The 22,056-nt window shown below is 40.4% G+C and overlaps 1 protein-coding gene across 1 annotated transcript; it reads left to right on the forward strand.

Moving 5' to 3' along the window:
• Positions 1-5,867: 5,867 nt before the first annotated feature.
• Positions 5,868-9,140, forward strand: LOC127527460 (gastrula zinc finger protein XlCGF26.1-like). The gene has a single exon (XM_051926360.1). It carries the CDS (start codon positions 6,028-6,030, stop codon positions 7,399-7,401), a length of 1,374 nt encoding a protein of 457 aa, XP_051782320.1. The 5' UTR covers positions 5,868-6,027; the 3' UTR covers positions 7,402-9,140.
• The last annotated feature ends 12,916 nt before the right edge of the window (positions 9,141-22,056 follow it).

The raw sequence follows: 22,056 nt of genomic DNA on the forward strand, positions 1-22,056 counted from the left end.
TTTATGTATTTTTACTTTATATTTTGTATTAATCATTTTTATATGAATAGTTTTGGGTTGTGGAACGAATCATCTGAGTTTCCATTATTTCTTATGGGGAAATTCGCTTTGATACACAAGTGCTTTGGACTGCGAGCACGTTTCCGGAACGAATTATGTTCGCAAACAGAGGTTCCACTGTATATATAAATATTGAATATAATGTATTTCTCTTCTGGTTCATCCTGCTTCCACTTCAAAACAGGTCCCACCCACACGCAGCTGACACGGCATTTCTCAATTCCTATTCATCCTCTTCCATGTCATGCACAATACTGGCCTGCTGAGCGTAATACATCCAACAAGTACTAGAGGTGCTGCCACAACGGTAAAGTAGCTTTACCACCTTTGTGGGAACCACCTGTGTCTTTACAACAGCTTCTTACAAAGCAAACATCAGAAGCTAAAAATTATCGTGAACACATTTGAGAATACAACTCTTCACTAGCGTTTGCTTCCATGGGTGCACAAATAACTCCTGTAAACAGATTTCCACACTCAATATGAATTGCAATGCTATGGTTTACCTACTTTTATTCCCTTACGGAGACATTGGCTGGCACAAAGATTTACATGTTCCCGATAAAAGAACCGGCAAGCAAATAAGGCTTACTCAATGCCAAAGTTATGTGTACAGATTAGCAATGAGGAATACATTCAGTATTTTGCACTCCAGCGGCACTACTATTCCAACAATACGTCGTAGATGCATATGTTAAAACAGAAGGCGCGCGTCTCAACTATCTCAGATTACATCAACAAGATCTGTGCGTGGAACTATCAGACGCACTGTAAGCAAACGCTGAAAATAACAACGTACGTGTAGGCAAAATGATCATATTACCGTCCACATTCCAGAAAGTTCAAGATACATGCAACAAAACTATCAGGATGCCATGGCCATAGTACGTAAATTCGGAAAGCCTGATTTATTTATCACTTTCACATGTAATTCTGCTTGGCTGGAAATTCTACATGCACACTGCCTCTTTCAAGAAGTATTTATTTCTTCTTGATTTCTGAATTCCTTTCTCACCATTTTCCGTTCCTATTCTTACACCACCGTATGCTACGGCAGGCGTCGGCTAGTATTTATATATATAAAATCCAACGTCTGTATGTATGTCTGCCTGCTTTTCACGAGAGAACTACTTAACGGATTTAGATTGGGTTTTTTTCTGGAATTTTCTTGAAAATTCTGGTTGATTTTGCGACTTCTCTCAGTGCACTAAGAATCATAGTTTGCTTGCAGGAGCGATATATTCGTGCTAATCTGAGACAGAGTCTGCGCGCCGAGGGGTGGGGGAAGCATGACATCAGGAGTGGGGAGACGGGCAGGGCCCTGCTCAGTCATGCGCCAGCCTCTGTTCAAATCACTCTACCTATGGCTACGTGTTGGGGTGTACCTTGCCTCCGCTAACCTAGCAATACCTGTTTGTTGATTGATTTTTAAAATTTGTCCTGTTTCACTGCTATGTGGATGGAGCTGCCAGGGACAGCTAGTAAAATAATAATAATAAAAAAATAGTGCATTAAGTTCTGGGGTTCTTAGTGTCATAGGTACATCTGGCTTGGAGGGGCCCCCACACCGTTTTGGGTATGGGTAAAGCGAGGCAGTGTTCAATTTGTATAGCACACCAGTGAGGCCAAATCTGGGAAGACGTTGAACAGTTTTCTTCTTCTTACATAAAATGGGCTGTAAAGGCCAGAGAAGAGAGGCAGGCTTGGTTTAAGGATTGTAGACAGTGAGCTAAGGAGAACAGCTGAGAGTTGACTGACATGTGTAAAGTACATTTTGGAGCTGCACTAACTGTAGTTTACTCTTTTCTGTCTGCAGAGACATAAAGGCAACTGTCACCCTGACAGCACTATGAAATGAAGCCCAGAGGCAGTTAAAGGTTGAGTATTAACATGAAAATATGAGTAAGAGTGAGGAAGGGGTCAGTCCAGAGCGACACATGGACCTCCTTGTCATGAGTACTATGGACAAAAGATTTATGAGCATTAAGGAAGAGGACTGTGAGTGGGAATGTATGCCCCATCTGGGTGACAGTGCCAGCATTAAAGCGAGGGATTATGGATCAGTGGCAGCAGGCATTAAAGAAGAATCAGAGCAAACAGATGTGCAGAAAAATGGGCTCGCAAATGGCATCAAGGAAGAAGACATCAAATTGGAGATTTTGTCTCAGCATGTGTGTCCAAATGGAGAGGTCACCGGATTAGGCCAGCTACAGCTTGGGCACCCCACCCTACGCCAGTGTTCTGTCCACAAGGAATCCAAATGTTTGGAGAAGATTCAGAAGTCCTTGTGTTCATCTTCATCTGGGGAAGGTAGGTGTTTAAGTTGACTAAGTGTGGTGTGAAAGAAATAACCAGACACGCATCAATGGTTTGGGGCAGCCACCCATATAGTTTCCCTGGCTGCAAAAGGCTTACATTTGCATACAATGTGTACAGGGGTTAGAGTCCAAAACAGAACTGTTTAAGTATGGAGGATGAGGGGATTTTATAGGTGGTTCACAGGAGGTGACATCCTTGGGGCCAGGACAGGAAGGATTTCTCGTGGTTGATCTGCAGAGAGAAAAGAGAGAGGCTTAGTGCACCCCACACATCCCTGGCCTGGCATGGAATTGGCATTTCCTGGTCCCTTTGGTTGACTCCCAAGCACACGTGTGTGACAGTGGAAATGAAAACCTGTTGTGATCTTTGAATCTTGTGCTATAAAACCCCACGTAACATAGATAATTAGAATTAAACAGTCATTAAAAATGAAACGCATTCTCAAGGAACAACATTCATCCCAGAGTAACATTTTCTTTAATCCCCTAAACTGCTAATTTTGAGAACAATGGCACCAATTACCAGCATTTTGTGTAGTAAATATAGCAGCATTAATAACATATACCTACTTATCTCCTACAAACCCTTCATAATATAAAGATACATAGTTTTTGTTTTCAATAAACCTATAATTTAAATTTATTCTGGAGGTGAAAGCATTTTAGATAATAAAAATTCAGTTTTTGGTCTTGTAAAATAGTGGGAAAAGAATACCGCCATAGGCAGCAGAGTGCTTGGCAGAGGAGTTTGTTTGATTATATAGCAAGAATATAAAAGAGCCTCTTTTTAGGAAAATAAAAAGATTTCACAGATCCAAAGCGGTTTAAAAACAGTGACTCTTTGAGGAGTCTGCATGTATTTTTCCATTTCTGTGGGGGTTATTCCCTGGATACTCTGGGATTCCCGGGTAGGTGGATTGGCAACTCTGCAAGAAGTGAGCTTTAAGTTGAAAGACATATTATAGGGTAACCATTTTGTAAGAGACTAAAGGTTAGCTTTTGTGTGCAAAAATATATGATTTAAAAGTCTTTGTGTAATTTCAACACGAATGCCTAAAATTAAGTATAACACTATCATTGACTTTCAAATGCTTGAGAACAGGATGTCTTCAAAGATTCATTTTAGCCTAGTCAGTGTGCATGTTAAGATAGGAAAACCCTTTAGAAAAGCGCTATATAAAGGTAATTAATTATTACAGTCAGCCGTCAACCTTTGAGGTGGTAACATTGCTAGAAAATGGTGTGAGAGTCAAAGACACAAACGATATTACACTTAACCAATGAGAAATGGGTTTGATTACTGTGACCACCAAAAATTGTAATCTTTTGCTAGAGATTGCATAAAATTCACTTTTCTGCATAGAATTCTTAATATCAAAACATTTCTGATCATATGCACTTTTCATAGCAAAGTAACCATGAAATAACCTTTAAAATGGATGGGCCTATGTTGTCCTGGATAATGGACTGTCTGTCGGGCAGGCCGCAGTTTGTGAGACTTGATGACTGTGTCTCTGATACGGATGTGAGCAACACTGGAGCACCACAAGGAACAGTTCTTCTCCTTTACTCTTCACTCTGCACATCTCCGACATTAAATTTAACACCAGGAGCCTCACGTATAAACAGTGTGCAAGCACAGAAATGTTGTGTATGCCTGTTTCACTGCACACTTGGAGATGTATAAAAACTAAATGTTGCGTAAAGCCCCACACATTTTCACGGCTGCCTTCCCTCTTTGTGTACTCAAGTTTCTGCTTGGTTTTTCAAACTGGTGGCACCCAGCGTCAAAGCAATACCAGTGTTTCTGTATGGTCTCCCTTTTTTCAGATTCAAATCAGTGATGTGGGATTTATCAAATACACCAAAATTAATTGCATATCATTTACAAATTTCATTCACTTGATTGTAACCATTCTGTATCAATATAATGGTGCACAAAATGAACAAACTATTCCAACTGCCATAGCTGCTTTAGCATTGTTACTGTTAGTGTACCACTCAGAATATTTTAATCCATTGTATGTGTGTTTGGTATCTGCACAGGAGCTGATCGGAAAGCTCTACAGGGGGTTGTGTCGAGAGTGCAGGGGATTATTAGGATACGGCTTCCAGCTCTGGAGGACGTTTATAGCACACACTGCCTAAGGAAAGTCACCAGCATCTTCATGGATTCCACTCAGTCATGCCACAGTCTGTTTGAACTTTTACAATCTGGCAAACGCTTCAGAGCCTTTCCTGTACGGACCTTTGCGGTTCAGAAACAGTTTCATCCCAAGAAGTATAAACACAATCAATCAGTCCATCAAGTGCTCCTTATAGAACTGTTTGTACTTATTAGTACAATTACCTCACTGTAAACTTGCACAACAGTTGTAACATTGCAAAATCTGAGCCAGTTTATGATCCATTTGCACTATATGTACATGTATATTGTACTTATGCTTGAATATTGTATATTTTTTATTGTTATTTTATTGTATTTTTAAACCATTTTATAGGAAAGTAAGTTTATGAAGGAGTTGCATATTGAATCTCATTGTACCATACAAAAACAATAAAGGAATTCAATTCAAGGGAGTGCACATTTACAGATGATTAAGAATGGCTTCTAAGTCGATTTAGATTTCCAAGAGCTCTCCTCTTGGAGCTCTGTGCTGTTAGAATACTAGGCTGTATACTTGATATCATTTTTATGATGAAATGCATTGAAGCATGTATTAAACAACTGTGAGCACGGTGGCATAGTGGTAGTGAATAGGAAGACGTTCATTGTGTGGTGATTGGTTACATGGAGAAAGAAAACGGAAGGACAATAATTTGGGGTTGGTACATTTGAAAGAGACAGTCCTGCTAGAATAAAGAAATCTCATCTAGAAGAACATCTATTAAATTCCCAGGATGCATTGCCACATCTCTAAAAAGTGATTGCAAAAGCAGCTTGAACGTTTAGTTCAGAGAACCTTTATAGCCCGTGTGATGATGCTCCAAGAGGCTAGATGTATGAATGAGTAGCCCACTGGTTTAATTGCAATAAAGTGTAAATGCTGGGTTTGTGAGCGGTGGTCAGGAACACAGACACAGAATTCAATGGATGTTCTTCTGTGAGGCTTTTGTTTATTGCAGTCGTCCCTTTTTATTGGACGTACCAAACCCCAGCCCCAATTCTTTCATTTTCTTTCCCCACATAACCAATAACAACACAAGAAACATCTTCGTATTTGCTACTGGTGCACCACTGTGCCCCCCAGATTGCTGTCTCCATATTTTTCAAACTCAGTTTTTCTTCGATCCTTGCAATAGCAAAAGAACCAGTATGTTAAGTAGAAAAACTATGAAACTGTTAGCCAAAGAATGTAGGTGACAGGGTTGGATTGTTGCAGTGAGTTAAGATTATGTCAAAAGGAATAAGATAATTATCAGAGCTCTTTTGAAATCTCCTCGTTTTAATCTAAAAGTTCTGTTATTGTGTATTTCTACAGACACACAAGAGACTGGCAACCACTGCTTATCCACATCACTGTCCCAACCACCACAAACACAGCAAAGTGAAAATCTGAAAAAACCGACATCCCTACCGGGAAGTTTCTTACTAGCCTCTTTCTTGTATTGCTGTGTTCCTGAAGTGATTCAGAGAGAATTAGATACAATGAACACCGAACAATTACAAAATCAAAATTCAGCAGATTTAGATGTTTCCCAAGAGTCGGAGAAAAGTTCTAAACACAATTCTCAATACAAAGATAAGCACAGGCATACGCAACAGAAGACATACATCTGCTCTGAATGTGGAAGACAATTATCCAGCAGACGTAGCCTTCAGATACACATGAGAATACACACTGGAGACAAGCCATATTCTTGCACTGATTGTGGCACACAGTTCTCCACCAGCAGCACTCTTCTGACTCATAGAAGAGTTCACACTGGAGAGAAGCCGTATTGCTGTTCTAAATGTGACAAGCAATTTTCCTCGTGGTACGGTCTTCACAGCCACACCAAAGTTCACACAGGAGAGAAACCATATTGCTGTTCAGAATGTGGTAAGCGATTCTCCAGGAGGAGCTACCTCCAGACTCACAAAAGAATTCACACTGGAGAGAAGCCATATTGGTGTTCTGATTGTGGCATACCATTCTCTTCCAGGTATGGTCTTCATTGTCACACAAGAGTTCACACAGGAGAAAAGCCATATAGCTGTTTGGACTGTGGCATACGATTTTCTTCAAAGTATGGTCTTCAGAGCCACAGAAGAGTTCATACAGGAGAGAAGCCATATTGGTGTTCTGAATGTGGCAAACCATTCTCACATATTGGTGCTTTTCAGAGCCACCAAAGAATACACAGAGAAGAAAAGCCCTATGGCTGTTCTGAATGTGGTAAACAATTTTCTACTAGTACCAGTCTTCAGATTCACAGAAGAATTCACACTGGAGAGAAACCATTTTGTTCTTCCGAATGTTTGAAGGGATTCTCACAAATGATTGGTCTTCAAAACCACACGAGACTTCACACTGGAGATAAGCTTTATTGTTGTGCCGAATGTGGAAAGCAATTTTCTAACAGTAGAAATCTTTGGAGTCACACAAGAGTTCACACTGGAGAGAAACTGTACTCCTGTTCTGAATGTAACAGGCAATTCTCAACTGCTTGGCAGCTTGAGACCCACACACGAATTCACACTGGAGAGAAGCCATATGGCTGTTCCCACTGTGGCAAGAGCTTCTCCCACAACAGCAGTCTTCAGAAACACACAAGAATTCATACTGGGGAAAAGCCGTATTGCTGTTCTCACTGTGGCAAACGATTTTCTGGCAAGGGTGGTTTACGACAACATGTAAAAATTCACACAGGAGAGAAGCCGCACTGCTGTTCTGACTGTGGGAAGCGATTTTTACAGAAAAGTCATCTTCAAAACCATATAAGAATTCATAGAAGGGATGAAGGAAAGGAGAGAAGAGAGGAGATGGCGACAACTGAATCTTGTGAAGAAGTAGTAAAGTTGCATCAAGTACCAGCATGATGACATATGAAGACAGGAAATTTTAATGGTAAATAAAACCTAGAGACTCCTAGGCAAAACAAAAGAAGATATAAGCATACATGTTGAAACATAATGATGAATTAGTTTTTTAGAACCAACCTAAGGAAGACCTAGAACTTAAAGGGAGCAGAAAGAAAATAAACTTCAAATAATCTTGAGAACACTGTATGTGAACACGTTAAAGCAGAGTGGATGAGCAGACATCACACACACACAGCTCCATGAAAGAAATACAGTAGCCCATGGTAATGGCTGAAAAATTGTACTTATGCCTGGACCTGCTGCTAAGTGTAAGATGTCCATTCCCGATGATGTCCACAGTGTCTGGTTTAAGGTATTAATGTTCCTACACCAGAATACTGCTAACGTCAAGAATGTTTTAATGCAGCAGCTGTGGGAAACACCTGTTGTCTTGAGAGTGAAAACTCTCCATAGGAGCTATAAATATGGAGGACAGGGGACAATGCAGGTATGCTGTATAAGTATAAGAGAGTAAAAGACAAGCAGTGTCCTGATTAAGCTGTGAAGCACACACCCATCACTTCAAGAGCACAAAGCCAAGTAGAGAAACAACACAAAGAGAGACCTCATTTGTCTCCAGTGTGTAGACCAGGGGTGTCCAACTCCGGGCCTGGTAGCTGCAGGTTTTCATTCTAACCCTTTTCCTAATCAGTGACCAGTTTTCATTGCTAATTAACTCCTTTTCCCTTCATTTTTAATAGTCCTGTTTTTAAGGATTCAGTCATCTGAATTGATTCCTTTCTTTGTTAAATGGCAGCCAAGCAAAAATGAGATGTGAAACGAGCCGACAGATGACCAGTTAAACTGGAATTTCAAACTCCAACCAATTTCACTCCAATCAATCTCTTAATGAGAAGCTGGTTCTTGCTGTTAATTAAACTCATTATTTACTTCTATGGCTTGTTGCTTCTTCTCTCATTCTGCTACAGTAGACATTTCTAAAACTGTTAATTTTTCTGTTTTTTTTTTCTAAGAACACCGACAAAATGTTTTGGTGAACTGAGAGATCAACCTTACCAAGACCATCACCTTTCTTTATTTTCAGATATTGTGGCTAGCTGGTCATGTGGTAGCTTGTTTTGTGTCTCATTATTGTTTGGCTGCTAAATAAGGAAAAGGAGACAACTAATGGGCCTGAGTCAAGTTAATTAACACTAAGGCAAAAGAAGTTAATTTGCTTACTAATGATGGCTAGAATGAAAACCTGCAGCCACTGCGGTCCACCAGGACCGGAGTTCGACACTCGTGTTTTAGACTGTAACTGCCTTAAGTGCCATATTGCTGCAGTAACTTAGTTTGGGTACTCAAAAGTCAACAGTTTTACAGAGAAATTGTCCTTAAAGTCATCTCTTGTGTGCGATTGTTCTGCTTCTGTAATCATCTTCATTATGCATTAGTCTTAGAGTCGTCTGCTAGTTCTGTGTTTGTGACATTTAGCAATTTTTAAAAAAGGTTTTCATGTTCTTATTTTATTAATTCAGCTGCATTGTATTTGTGTTGCCATGAACTAATCATTGACTGAAGTGACACATTACAAGGTATCTGCTCCACAGATGGTGACTCTTTTGGCCCCCATGCTGCCCGAGGCTCAGGGTCACTGTGATCATATGAAGGAAGCCACAGGAAGGATGAGAAAACGGTGATGCTTTTTACCTTTTTGTGTTACATAAACTTAATATATTTTATTACTGAACATTTTTTTTCTACATTTTTATGGATCAATCAACTTTGTTAATTAAAAAATGTATACAGTATGCTGCCTTACAAAAGCTTTCAGTCTCTTGACCAGTTTTCTAATTTAACTAAGTAACAAATTATATGCTGAAATTTTGTTTTCATGTGGTTTTTATTTCAAAGTCTTTAAACTCAGATTTTTTAAGTGACAATCTTAAATTAATAATTTTGAGTTTTTGTACTCTTTCAGTAAAAGCAGAGTATTAGACACAATATCTGAATAACAGTGAATAAATAATAATAATATGTTTTATTTATATAGTGCCTTTCCCATGCTCAAGGCACTTCACAGAGTTTAAGATAGAACAGCAGGGTATACAGTATATAGCATTGTACAAACCAGATAAATAAATAAAGAAGATTAAGACAGTAAATTCAGAGAAAAAAAAATAGCCTAACAGACAACATAATTGATGGTCTCACACACACACATACAGGTTACATGAGCATCTTGACAGAGAGGTAAACTGAGAGAAGGGTAGTAAAGTCAAGTAGAGCTAAAAGCTTTACTGAACAGGTGAGTTTTGAGTTGTTTTGTAAAAGAATTCATGGAGTCAGCTGACCTGATTAATTTCGGTAGGTCATTGCAGAGTCTGGGCGCTATACAGCTGAAGGCCTTGTCACCCATGAAGTGTAGATTAGTGGGGGACAACAAGATTGCCAGAATCAGAGGACCTTAGTGGGCGGACAGGCACATAGTGATGGAGAAGGTCACTGATATAGTTTGGCGCAAGGTTATGTAAGGCTTTGTAGGTTATTAGTAGGATTTTATATTCGATTCTGTAAGACGCAGGGAGCCAGTGAAGACGGAGCAGGATGGGTGTGATGTGCTCACTGCTGCTGGTTCGTGTAAGGACTCTTGCAGCCGAGTTTTGAATAAGCTGGAGCTGTGATATAAGATTAGAAGGGACACCTGCCAGCAGCGAGTTACAATAATCGATACGGTATGTGATAAAAGCATGGACAAGTTTCTCAGCATTAGAGAAGGAGAGGAAGGAGCAAACACGGGATATGTTACAAAGGTGAAAGTAAGAAAGTTTCTTTATGTGGTTTATATGGGCGGAATAAGAAAGGGAGGAATCAAAAATGACACCAAGATTCTTTGCAGTAGAAGCAGGTCTGATGAGATCACCATCAAGAGTGACTGGGATGGAGCTCATTTTATTAAGTTGCACTTAAGTTCCAATTTGCAGGAGGTCAGTTTTGTTGCAGAGTTCTGCTCCATCCAGGTATTAATTTCACTGAGGCAGGTTGTGAGCTGAGAGAGCTCTGATGAAATTCCACTTTTAGCATTGAAATGAAGTTGAGTATCGTCTGCATAAAAATGATAACCCAGTCCGTAGCTACGAATAATATGGCCAAGGGAAAGCATATAAATACAGAAGAAGGCTGCGGACAGAGCCCTGAGGAACTCCTTGTGTGACTGGCGCTGAGCTGGATCTGCTGTTGCCAAGACTAACAAACTCTTGCCTATCAGTCAGATAGGACTTGAACCAATGGAGGGCAGTGCCAGAGATACCCAGCATGTTCTCCATTCTAGACAGTAGAATGTCATGTCTGACCTGAGTGTCAAATGCTGCACTGAGGTCTAATAGAATTAATATGCTGGTTTCTCCAGCTGTGCTGTGCCTTGAAACCAGACTGAAAGGGTTCCATTAAGTTATTAGAGGTTAAGTAGTTAGTGAGTTGGGAGGTTACAACACGCTCGAGAACTTTTGACAGGAAAGGTAAGTGGGAAATAGGCCGAAAGTTGTTAAGATTGTCAGCATCAAGACCAGACTTTTTTTAACATTGGAGTTACAGAAGCGATTTTAAAAGTGAGCGGCACAGAGCCAGTGTCAAGGGATGAGTTTATTATTGTTGTAGCAGTCTGTTGTATGGCATGAAAGCAGTACACAAGTAGTTGGTCTCATCTTACAAAGCAGGTTATTAACAAATGCAGATGTGACGTGAGAACTTAGAGAAGGAGCTGGATGGAGTGGGAAAACGGAGAGATATAAACAGATGATGTATTTAGATGATGATGACTTATTTAGATCTTTAATGATACGGAAAAAGTGGAGGAATTCCTCACAGACTTCAGTAGAAGAGGTAGTTGGGCCAGATGCAGGTTCGATTAGTTTAGTAACTACAGATAACAAAACCCTTGGGTTATCGTGACCACTTATTCTTATTACTCTATTATTCTGCCATAATGGGTGTTCTTGGCAGCAGTTAGTGCTTCTCTGTAAGCTCTTCGGTGGTCAGAGAAAACCTGGATATGAACAGTGAGGCCAGTCTTACGTGACATTCTCTCAAGGCATCGGCCAGCTACTGTCATAGATCGCAATTCTGAATTATACCAAGGAGCTGAACGCTTAAAGGAAACCTCCTTATGTTTTAAAGGAGCTGTTTTATCTAATGCTGAATGAAGGGCTGTGTTATAGTGGTCAACAAGACTATTTAGTGTTGATGGAATAGGTGCAGACAGTAAAAGATCAGAAATGGATCCAGAAAGGATAGAGGGACAGATGTTTTTAAGGTTTCTGTAAGAAATTTGTCATTTACAGATAAGAGGAGGGAGAGATAATGAGACAGTGAAAAGTACTGCTTTATGGTCAGAGAGTCCCAAATCAGTGCTGTAAATGTTGGCAACAGATAGTCCAGATGTGCAGATCAGATCCAATATATGACCACCAGAGTGGGTGGGAAAATCAACATGTTGTGTCAAGTCAAAACAGTCCAGTAAGGATAGGAATTCATTTCTCAGTTTAGAGGTGGGGATGTCAATATGGATGTTGAAATCACCAAGAAGGATAATTCTCTTTGAGAGTGAGAGCTTAGGTGGGTCAAAAGTTCAACCACATAGGATAAGAAGGATGCGTTGTATTTTGGAGGACGATAAAGAACAATGAGTGAGATGGGAGCTGTATTCCGTTATTAGTTTAAGAGCCAGGCACTCAAAAAACAATGGACAGTCAATTGGGATTCGTTTGATGTTTAAGTCTACTCTGACAATTACTGCAAGTCCACCTCTTTGTCTTGAGCTGCGAGGCTCTGTGTGGAAAGTGAATCCAGGAGGTGTCGCCTCCATGAGAGACGTGAATTCGTTCGGTTTTTGCCAAGTCTCCATTAGACACAGTATATCAAGTTTGATGTCAGTGATGAATTCTGACAGCACCAATGCTTTGCTATTATGAGATCTCAAATTAAACAATGCAATATTAGTTGATGAAGCTTCTTTTTGCACAGAGCCGTGATCTGAGTTTATTTTCACATAATGTAAATTTGGCACACTGACACTTCTATTTCCAGGGCCATGAGAAGGACAGCATATTCCTGACCAAATGCCGCCGGTGGTCTTTTCATTCGCAGCTCGGCGGTGGCGGAGACCTGACCCGCGATGTACATATTTCGGGCTCCGCAAAATCCCGGCGTCTTTTAGGATGTTTCAGTCAGACCATTTGCTCTTGACAAACTGTTTAATAAGAAGGATATTGTCATGAGAGTATTTTAGCATGATAGTGAGTGATAGATCGCCAGGTACAAAGAAATGTTCGTAGGTCTCGTCCCATGATCCACAGGTTCAGTTGTTCCCAGTCAAAGTAGAGTCCATAAAATCTGTAAATATTAACCAAATCCATACAATTCGAGTCAGGTACATCCACAATCTATACGTACAATAAAAAAAATAAAACAAGCGTAAGAAAGTGTAGAATTAAAGCGAGTTTTGTGAAAAGTGTTGTTAGCAGGGAGGAGCAGCTATAGCATGCGTGTGCCAGTGTCCCCTCCCAGTTAGGATCATGAAATACGAAAGAAGCTGCAGGCAGTATTTTGAAATGGGGTTTGAAAAGAACAAATAGCTCAGACATTTGACAATTATAATGTTTAGAATTGAAGTATAAAAAACAGTCCGTTGTTTTCAGCCTGCTCCACATTAGAGGTGACCCCTCAATGTACAATTGTTGTGAACACCTGGGGCCTCATGTATAAACGGTGCGTACGCACAGAAATGTTGTGTACGAACCTTTCCACGCTCAAATCACGATGTATAAAACCTAAACTTGGCGTAAAGCCACGCACATTTCCACGGTAACTCATTCCTTGGCGTACGCAATTTATCCGCCCGGTTTTGCAGACTGGCGGCACCCAGCGTCAAAGCAGTGCTATTGTTCCTGTGTGATCACCCTTTCTTTCTTAAATCCACATTCCTGCCGCGGCTTTATAAATACACTGAAATTAACTGCATATTGTTTATTAGTGTAATGCATCTGATGTAATTAACCTGTAGCAATATAATGGTCCAGGGAATAGCCATAGTATTCCAAATACCATAACTGCTTTAGCGTTGTTACTCTCACTGCATCTTCTTTCAGCTGATCCCGTTAAGGGTTGCCACAGCAGATCATCTTTTTCCACATTACTCTCACTGCACCACTCGGAGTATTTATATCACTGTATCTGAGTGGGGAATCACAGCAGCAGCTGATTGGAAAGAGAATTATCGGTACACAGCATGAAGCAGATGCTGCCTGAGCCACAGCAAACGCTTTAGTCCCTGTACGGACTTCGCGGTTTAGAAACAGTTTCATCCCAAGAACTCTAAACGCAATAAATCAGTCCATCAAGTGCTCCTTGTAGAACTGTTTGTACTTATAAGTACAATTACCTCACTGTAAACTTGCACTACAGTTATAATATTGCACAACCTGCGCCACTTTATAAAGCGCGTATTTACATGTGATGACGGTATTCATTTCTAAGACGAAATGCAGCAAAACATGTTGATTATATTATACAGATAAAACTTTAACTTCATTTAAATAATCTGTATTGTTAATAATTAAACATGTGAGGACACGGTGCCGCAGCGCTAGCTAGTTCAGTAATTGTTCCTGCCTTGCGCTGTATTCTTGCTGGTGCTAACGCGACACTGGAAAGATAGACGGATATAATAATTAAACACGTACAACTAAGATATTTCAATGTTCCTTAAAGGTTTTGAAGAATCGAAGTTCTAAGCTTACAGATGACTTCACGTCTATTACATAGCTTATTGTGTGGTGATTGAGTTTTTGGAGAAAGAAAAGTAAGGACAGGAATTGGAGGTTAGTACGTTTGAAAGAGACAGTACTGCTGTGATAAATTATTTCATTGAAGGTCGCACATGGAGCAGCAAGCCTCTTGTGTGAGACATGAACAAGCACTGCGCCACCGCAGTACCCTAATAAGCTTTCATATGACACTCAGACGGTGGGCTACGACTTGCTTTTTCACGGCGACTTTGATATGTGATTTCTTTTTTATTTCGGGCACTGTACGACTTTGTGAAGTTGAGCTTTTGAGTTTCTCCGAAACTCTGTCACTCGATCAGCTTCCTTTTGTTGATTATACCACTGTTTAAACCAACAAATAGTACGTTTTTCCTTTGCCTCCACTTGGTATTCGCTGAAATTCTTATATTTTCCCCCGTGCTTTTCCCATTGTCTTTTCACAGAAGGCTATTTATATCGATTTGCATATTCAAAGAGGCGTAATTCTGGGAGGAGTTGGGGCGGGACAGAAGGCGATTGCACGTGCGTTACTTTTCACGCTGATCGGGATTTATGTAGTGGAAGAACGTGAAATTTTGCGTGCGCACAGATTCCTGCATCTGGATTTTTCTGTGCGTACGCACAATCCCGCTTTTGTGCTTACGCCTTGTTATAGTGTGAGTTCTACGCACGGCGTTATACATGAGGCCCCAGGAAAGGTACAGCATTCAGAAATGGTTGTTGAGTGAACAGAAAACCAGTAGATAGAAGACACCATTGAGAAATAATAAAATGTCGGAGTTAGGGGCCAGGCAAGAAATTCTAAACCCATTAGAGAACAAATTGAATGGATATAGCAAAACCACAGCGCAAAAACAAGAACAAAGTCAAAAAAACAAAGAAGGTTTCAATTCAAAAGTGCTTACAGTACTTTTTTTTTTTTTTGCTGTAGCTTGTTGTGAGAAAAGAAAACATACTTGGATATCAGAAACCGTGTGCTGCCACCTTTTAATGGGCAGGACATGATGACAAAATGTGTCATGTGACTGATTAGATAGAACTTTATTAATTCCATGGGGAAATTCAGTTGGCATACAGCATTAGAAACATAAAACAAAGGATACAGACAGGATAGATAATACACAGACAATCACTCCATAAATATATACAATTTATTTTTGTATAGCCCAAAATCACACAGGAAGTGCTACAATGGACTTTAACAGGCCCTGCCTCTTGACAGCCCCCCAGCCTTGACTCTCTAAGAAGACAGGGAAAAACTCCCAAAAAAACCCTTGTAGGGAAAAAATGGAAGAAACCTTGGGAAAGGCAGTTCAAAGAGAGACCCCTTTCCAGGTAGGTTGGGTGTGCGGTGGATGTCAAAAGAAGGGGGTCAATACAATACAATACAATACAATACAGTACAATACACAGAACAGAAGTAATCCTCAATACATCAACAACATTTATTTATATAGCACATTTTCATACAAATAAAGCAGCTCAAAGTGCTTTACATGACGAAGAAAGAGAAAAAGACAAAATAAATCAAAATTAGAATAAGGGAACACTAATTAACATAGAATAAAAGTAAGATCCGATGGCCAGGGAGGACAGGAAAAACAAAAAAAAAAAATCTCCACATGGCTAGAGAAAAAAATTAAATCTGCAGGGGTTCCAGGCCATGAGACCACCCAGCCCCCTCTAGGCATTCTGCCTAACTTAAATGACCTCAATCAGTCCTCATGGTATTCAGGGTTCTCATGGAAGAACTTGATGATGACAGTCTTGTGGACTTCTGGCCTTTAATCCATCAATGGAGGGACATCACAGTGCTTTAATCAGGTGGTGGTGGCGCAGGTCGCCACCCCAGAAAACTGGACAAAGAACAGAAGAGAAAGTAGGGGTTAGTACGGATTTTGGAGCCACCATGAATAATCATGATAATTAATTGAATATACAGAGCATCAGGATTAAACTAAGATGAAGCTATGAGAAAGCCATGTTAAAGTAATGTGTTTTTAGCAGTGTTTTAAAGTGCTCCACTGTATTAGTCTGGTGAGTTTCTATTGGCAAGCTACTCCAGATTTTATGTGCATAACAGCAGAAGGCCGCCTCACCACTTCTTTTAAGTTTAGTTCTTGGAATTCTAAGCAGACACTCATTTGAAGATCTAAGGTTGCAATTTGGAGTGTAAGGTGTCAGATACAGTATTCCGAAATATAAGAGTGAGGAGTGAGATTATTTTAGGCTTTGTAAACTATAAGAAGGATTTTAAAGTCAATTCTAAATGACATGGGTAACCAATGTAGTGACATCAAAACTGGAGAGATGTGCTCACCACCACTCCGCCCTTTTAAAAAAAAAAAAAAAAAAAAAAGGTTTTCTTTTTCTAGTTAAGATTCTAGCAGCTGCATTCTGCACTCGTTGCAACTGAATTATGTCTTTTTTTGGGTAGTCCTGAGAGGAGAGCGTTACAATACACAATATTATACAATATAATATAACAAGTATAGGGCAAAATTCAACAGTAGATAATATCACATAATATGATTTGGATTTGTTTACTGTCCTGGAGACCTTAGCCATCAAGCTGCCTCCCCCTATTGGCCATTCCACAGCTGAGTCAGCGCTGGGCAAGCCAATCCAATGAAAGGATCCCTCTACATGATAATTCCTACGATCTTCCATCAGAGATGCCTTTACCTTAGGTAGGCAGAACAACTTGGCAGGTGGGCCGTGGCACTAAATTCCACATTTGAGTACCAAGAAGAGAAACAAAATAGGTGAGGGTTAGTAACAAATTCTAACTATCATATTACTTATATTTTAGTGCTAATGACTAACAACAGAGATGCATTCTAATCAGCAGCTCTAGTCAGGATATGCTAAACTGAAGTAGTGACTCTTCAGCTGGGATTTGAAAGCTGAGACCGAAGGGGCATCTCTTATAGTAGCTCATCTCTTATGGCAGACCATTCCACAGTTTAGGGGCCCTGTAACTAAAACCTCGACCTCCCACTGTTATTTTATTACTCCTTGGATTAATAAAGTGCTTTACAATAACATAAAGAAATGGCGAGCAGATATTTCAGAATGAACTTAATGAGTACATTGGGAGAAGGCATTGGATTGCCTGATAGCAGTGAGCAGAAAAGACCCCCAGAGATGCTTCTTAGCACACTGTGGTACAATGAGCCTGCGGCTAGAATCAAAAGAGCACCTCCTGGAGGAGATAATAATAACAGACATAGTGGCTGTAAACAATATAGTATGTCCAATCAAGAATACTATAATAGATAAACAATAAGAAAAGAATGTGTAAAAATCTTTAAAAAAAATAAGAAAGCATCTTTTGATATATTGTACATTTTCATATGTGAAATTTCTTCAAAGTGCTTTACAATAATAATAATAGTTGACCAGAGTTACATTAAAAACTAAAGAACATTTATGAAAGGTATTATAGAACAGGAGGAATGAGAGTTCAAAATGTCCAGCATTGTTGTTATGCTATGGTCAGATTGCAAGGGAGGGAAGGAAAACAGAAACTTGGGTCAGTGGGATGCTGAAGGTACTAAACCTCAAGGGGCTCAAAGCCAAAAGACCCTACCAGCCCACTCTGGATATTCTGAGGCCTGTGAATGTGTGAGTGTTAACAGGACAGTCTTGTCGAGCTGTCTTCATTTTGACAACATGGCAGGTGGCTGCAGCACCAAATAAACACAAAGTCAAGGAAATCCAAAACACTTAAAGATTGTGAGTTGTAAGAATATTTGGTAGTTAAGATGATATTCAACAATAGTTTCATGTATGGATTAATATGAGTTAGTTTTGTTTTCCACACCAACTGTTTCGTATCTTTTGTTAGGGTGTAAGGGTATTCTATTTTTAAGTATCACATCATACATGAACTATTTACAGAGTTAGTCATTTTATACTGCATTTAAGTTGTGGAACCTCCCCATATTTGTCCGAACAAAAGTAATTTTGCACTTGAAGTAGAGCTTCATTTTCGCAGTGTTGGGGGATATGCGTTTGTTTCTGGGCTACTTTGCAGTGCAGCATGTCAGAGGACTGTGAGGGGTTGACGTTGGTCATGTTGAGGTGAGGGGTGAAGACGAGCCAGGAGGTGGTTGGAGTTGAGCTGGTTATGGGTAGGATGAGGAGTTGCAAAGGTCCTGATTCTTCTCACCATTCTTTCTGACTTGTCCTTATTTTGAGATGTCACACCAGTAGATACAGTATCTCACAAAGTGAGTACACCCCTCACATTTTTGTAAATATTGTATTCTATCTTTTCATGGGACAACACTGAAGGTATGACACTTTGATACAATGTAAAGTAGTCCGTGTACAGCTTGTATAACAGTGTAAATTTACTGTCCCCTGAAAATAACTCAACACACAGCCATTAATGTCTAAACCACTGGCAACAAAAGTGAGTACACCTCTAAGTGAAAAATGTCCAAATTGTGCCCAATTAGCTGTTTTTCCTTCTCTGTGTCATGTGACTCATTAGTGTTACAAGGTCGCAGGTGTGTTAAATTTGGTGTTATCGCTCTCACACTCTCACATACTGGTCACTGGAAGTTCAACATAGCACTTCACAGCACAGAACTCTCTGAGGATCTGAAAAAAAGAATTGTTGCTCTACATAAAGATGGCCTCGGCTATAAGAAGATTGTCAAAACCCTGAAACTGAGCTGCAGCACGGTGGCCAAGACGAAACAGCGGTTTAACAGGACAGTTTCCACTCTGAACAGGCCTCGCCATGGTCGACCAAAGAAGTCGAGTGCACGTGCTCAGTGTCATATCCGGAGGTTGTCTTTTGAAAACAGACATATGAGTGCTGCCAGCATTGCTGCAGAGGTTGAAGGGGGGGGGGGGGGGGGGTGGTCAGCCTGTCAGTGCTCACGCCACACACTGCATCAAATTGGTCTGCATGGCTGTCATCCCAAAAGGAAGCTCTTCTAAAGATGATGCACAAGAAAGCCCGCAAACAGTTTGCTGAAGACAAGCAGACTAAGGACATGGATTACTGGAACCATGTCCTGTTGTCTGATGAGACCAAGATGAACGTATTTGGTTCAGATGGTGTCAAGTGTGTGTGGTGGCAACCAGGTGAGGAGTACAAAGACAAGTGTGTCTTACCTACAGTCAAGCATGGTGGTGGGAGTGCCATGGTTTGGGGCTGCATGAGTGCTGCCGGCACTGGGGAGCTAGAGTTCATGGAGGGAACCATAAATGCCAACATGTACTGTGACATACTGAAGCAGAGCATGATCCCCTTCCTTCGGAAACTGGGCCGCAGGGTAGTATTCCAGCATGATAATGACGCCAAACACACCTCCACGACGACCACTGCCAAGCATGTCTCCAGACCTAAACCCAATTGAGCATATGTGGGGCATCTTCAAAAATGGAAGGTGTAGGAGCGCAAGGTCTCTAACATCCACCAGCTCTGTGATGTCATGGATGAGTGGAAGAGGATTCCAGTGGCAACCTGTGAAGCTCTAGTGAACTCCATGCCCAACAGAGTTAAGGCAGTGCTGGAAAATAATGGTGGCCACACAAAATATTGACACTTTGGGCACAATTGGACATTTTTCACTTAGGGGTGTACTCACTTTTGTTGCCGGTGCGGTTTAGACATTAATTGCTGTGTGTTGAGTTATGTTGTGGGGACACCAAATTTACACTGTTATACAAGCTGTACACGGACTACTTTACATTGTGTCAAAGTGGCATATCTTCAGTGTTGTCCCATGAAAAGATATAATAAAATATTTACAAAAATGCGAGGGGTGTACTCACTTTTGTGAGGTACTGTATCTCTCTTCATCAATGTAATGTTCCTTGAATTCTCTGCATTGTCTAATTAGGACCTGACCTTGACCTAACACAATGTTCTCAAAGTGAATTAGGAATGTCCAGTGAGTCGACTCTTTCATCTCAGGATCGCTGCAAGGTGATGCCCTCTTCCTGCAGCACAAGTTTCATCTCTTCTTCTGAGTCTCTCTCTGTTACTCTCTGTCACTCGCAGGCATGAAATGGGGGTAGGCAGTTGTTGTAATTCTTGTTCTTTCCTCATTGTGGTGCGGTTGTTCTTTTATATTCTAAAATTAATTAATGGAAATACTAGTTAATTCTGTACTAGTCTTATTCACTTAATAAAAAATATAAATTGGGGTCACTCTAACTTTAATGGTGGTTGTACAGATATGCTATTTATTTTCTGGTAGTAATGTGTTGTTTGTTTATTCATATAAAATATAAATAATGTACAGGAGGACTGATATGTACTTGTTTGATAAAGTATGTTTTCCATTTTTTGGTTTTAATTCATTCTCATTTTACTGTTGCATTACTATTACATTTTCTTGGTACAATTTCATACGTCACTCTTGGCTTGTGTAATCCATGAAGTGTAGCGTTGCTCATCTCTGCATAGTGTGGGTTGTTACAATACCTGGAAATCAACCTCATTTTCCTATATATTTTAAACAATCAGACAAGTAATGTGAATCAAACCAAACAAACCATTCTGATTTCAAAGTGAACACACTGATATCGCAGTATTCTGTTTCCGTTTCTTCTTTATCATCCTGGATGATATCCGTTTCAGTTTCTTTCAACAAAATTCTTAAGGTGAACATAAAGATGTAAAGATACGCGTGTGTGTGTATGTGTATATCCTAATAATGTAATATTCCGATTTTCACCCTGTCATATAATCGAACCAGCAGTCGTGTCGCAACGTCAGAGACTTCGCATCAGGCGCTGCCGTCAGAGGTTCGATTCCCGTAAAGGCTTGAAAAAGTGCGTACAGTATACCTGACGAGCTCCAATACTCTTTGTATTATTTGGCAAATATTGTATCACATATATCTGTGAGCGGCTTCTCGTGGCGGATGATTATCGACTAGCGGACCAACCACGAGCGTCAGCAGCATCATGTCTTCCTTTACATACACACTTCACCCAGTGCCAACACCACCAAATGGCGCCACAGGATCCTTTGGTGGGGCAGGCACACATTGGCTTGCCGCTGCAGATCTACAGCCAGGACCTTCTCCAACACCAGGCCACACACAGCTGCTGTGATAATTGTCCCGAGGAGTGAAAGTGAGCCGGTGCTGCCATGTTCATCCTTCTCTCCTTTTCTTAACCCCACAGAGCTGTCATCTGGAGATGCGAACTTCTGACTGCTGATGGACAGCACATTGGTTAGGCTCATTTTAGGAGCTGAATTACAAGTGCAGCATTAGGGATTTACTGGATGGATGAAGCCGTGGGGGCTGCAAGAAGTGGTCACTCGGGCTCTTACTACCAGACGACAGTTCTGGGTCACATTTTTCCCTGCCGTTTTCCTTGTAGTCCTAGTTACCTTTCTAATAAGTTTATTTTGTTTGTTATGACAGCGATCGTGTTTGACAGTTTAGTCCAACAATGTGTTGTATTTCTTATTTCCATCAGCAAAGAATCCCAGTGTCTATAGTTCTGTCGAAATGCAGTAAAGGGCGTTTCATTTAAGATTTCAGGAACGCCCTGCCCCTTATTTATTGGTTCACACGTCCAAAAGAACGCCCGCTTAATTTTCATTGGCTATCATATGGCCAATGCCAAAACGTACTCTTCCTTTGGCGGAAATAAGGTGCATAAAGCACAACCCTGTTTTAAAGACATTTAACTAAGCACGTAAAATGCATATAAAGGGCACAGAAAGGGGGACAGTTCTCATAGGGTACTTGTACAGAGTGATTTCAGATACAATGACGAAATGAATTGTGTAGCTCGATGTACTCGAATACCCCGGGCCTGTCCAACCTGGCAATGAAGACGTGTATTTATATATAATATCAAA

The sequence above is a fragment of the Erpetoichthys calabaricus genome, chromosome 1 (genome assembly GCF_900747795.2).
Source record: "Erpetoichthys calabaricus chromosome 1, fErpCal1.3, whole genome shotgun sequence".
NCBI classification, from domain to species: Eukaryota; Metazoa; Chordata; class Cladistia; order Polypteriformes; family Polypteridae; genus Erpetoichthys; species Erpetoichthys calabaricus.

Excerpts from the sequence above, each read along its gene's own strand:
- LOC127527460 (XM_051926360.1), top strand. The coding sequence starts at position 6,028 with ATGAACACCGAACAATTACAAAATCAAAATTCAGCAGATTTAGATGTT.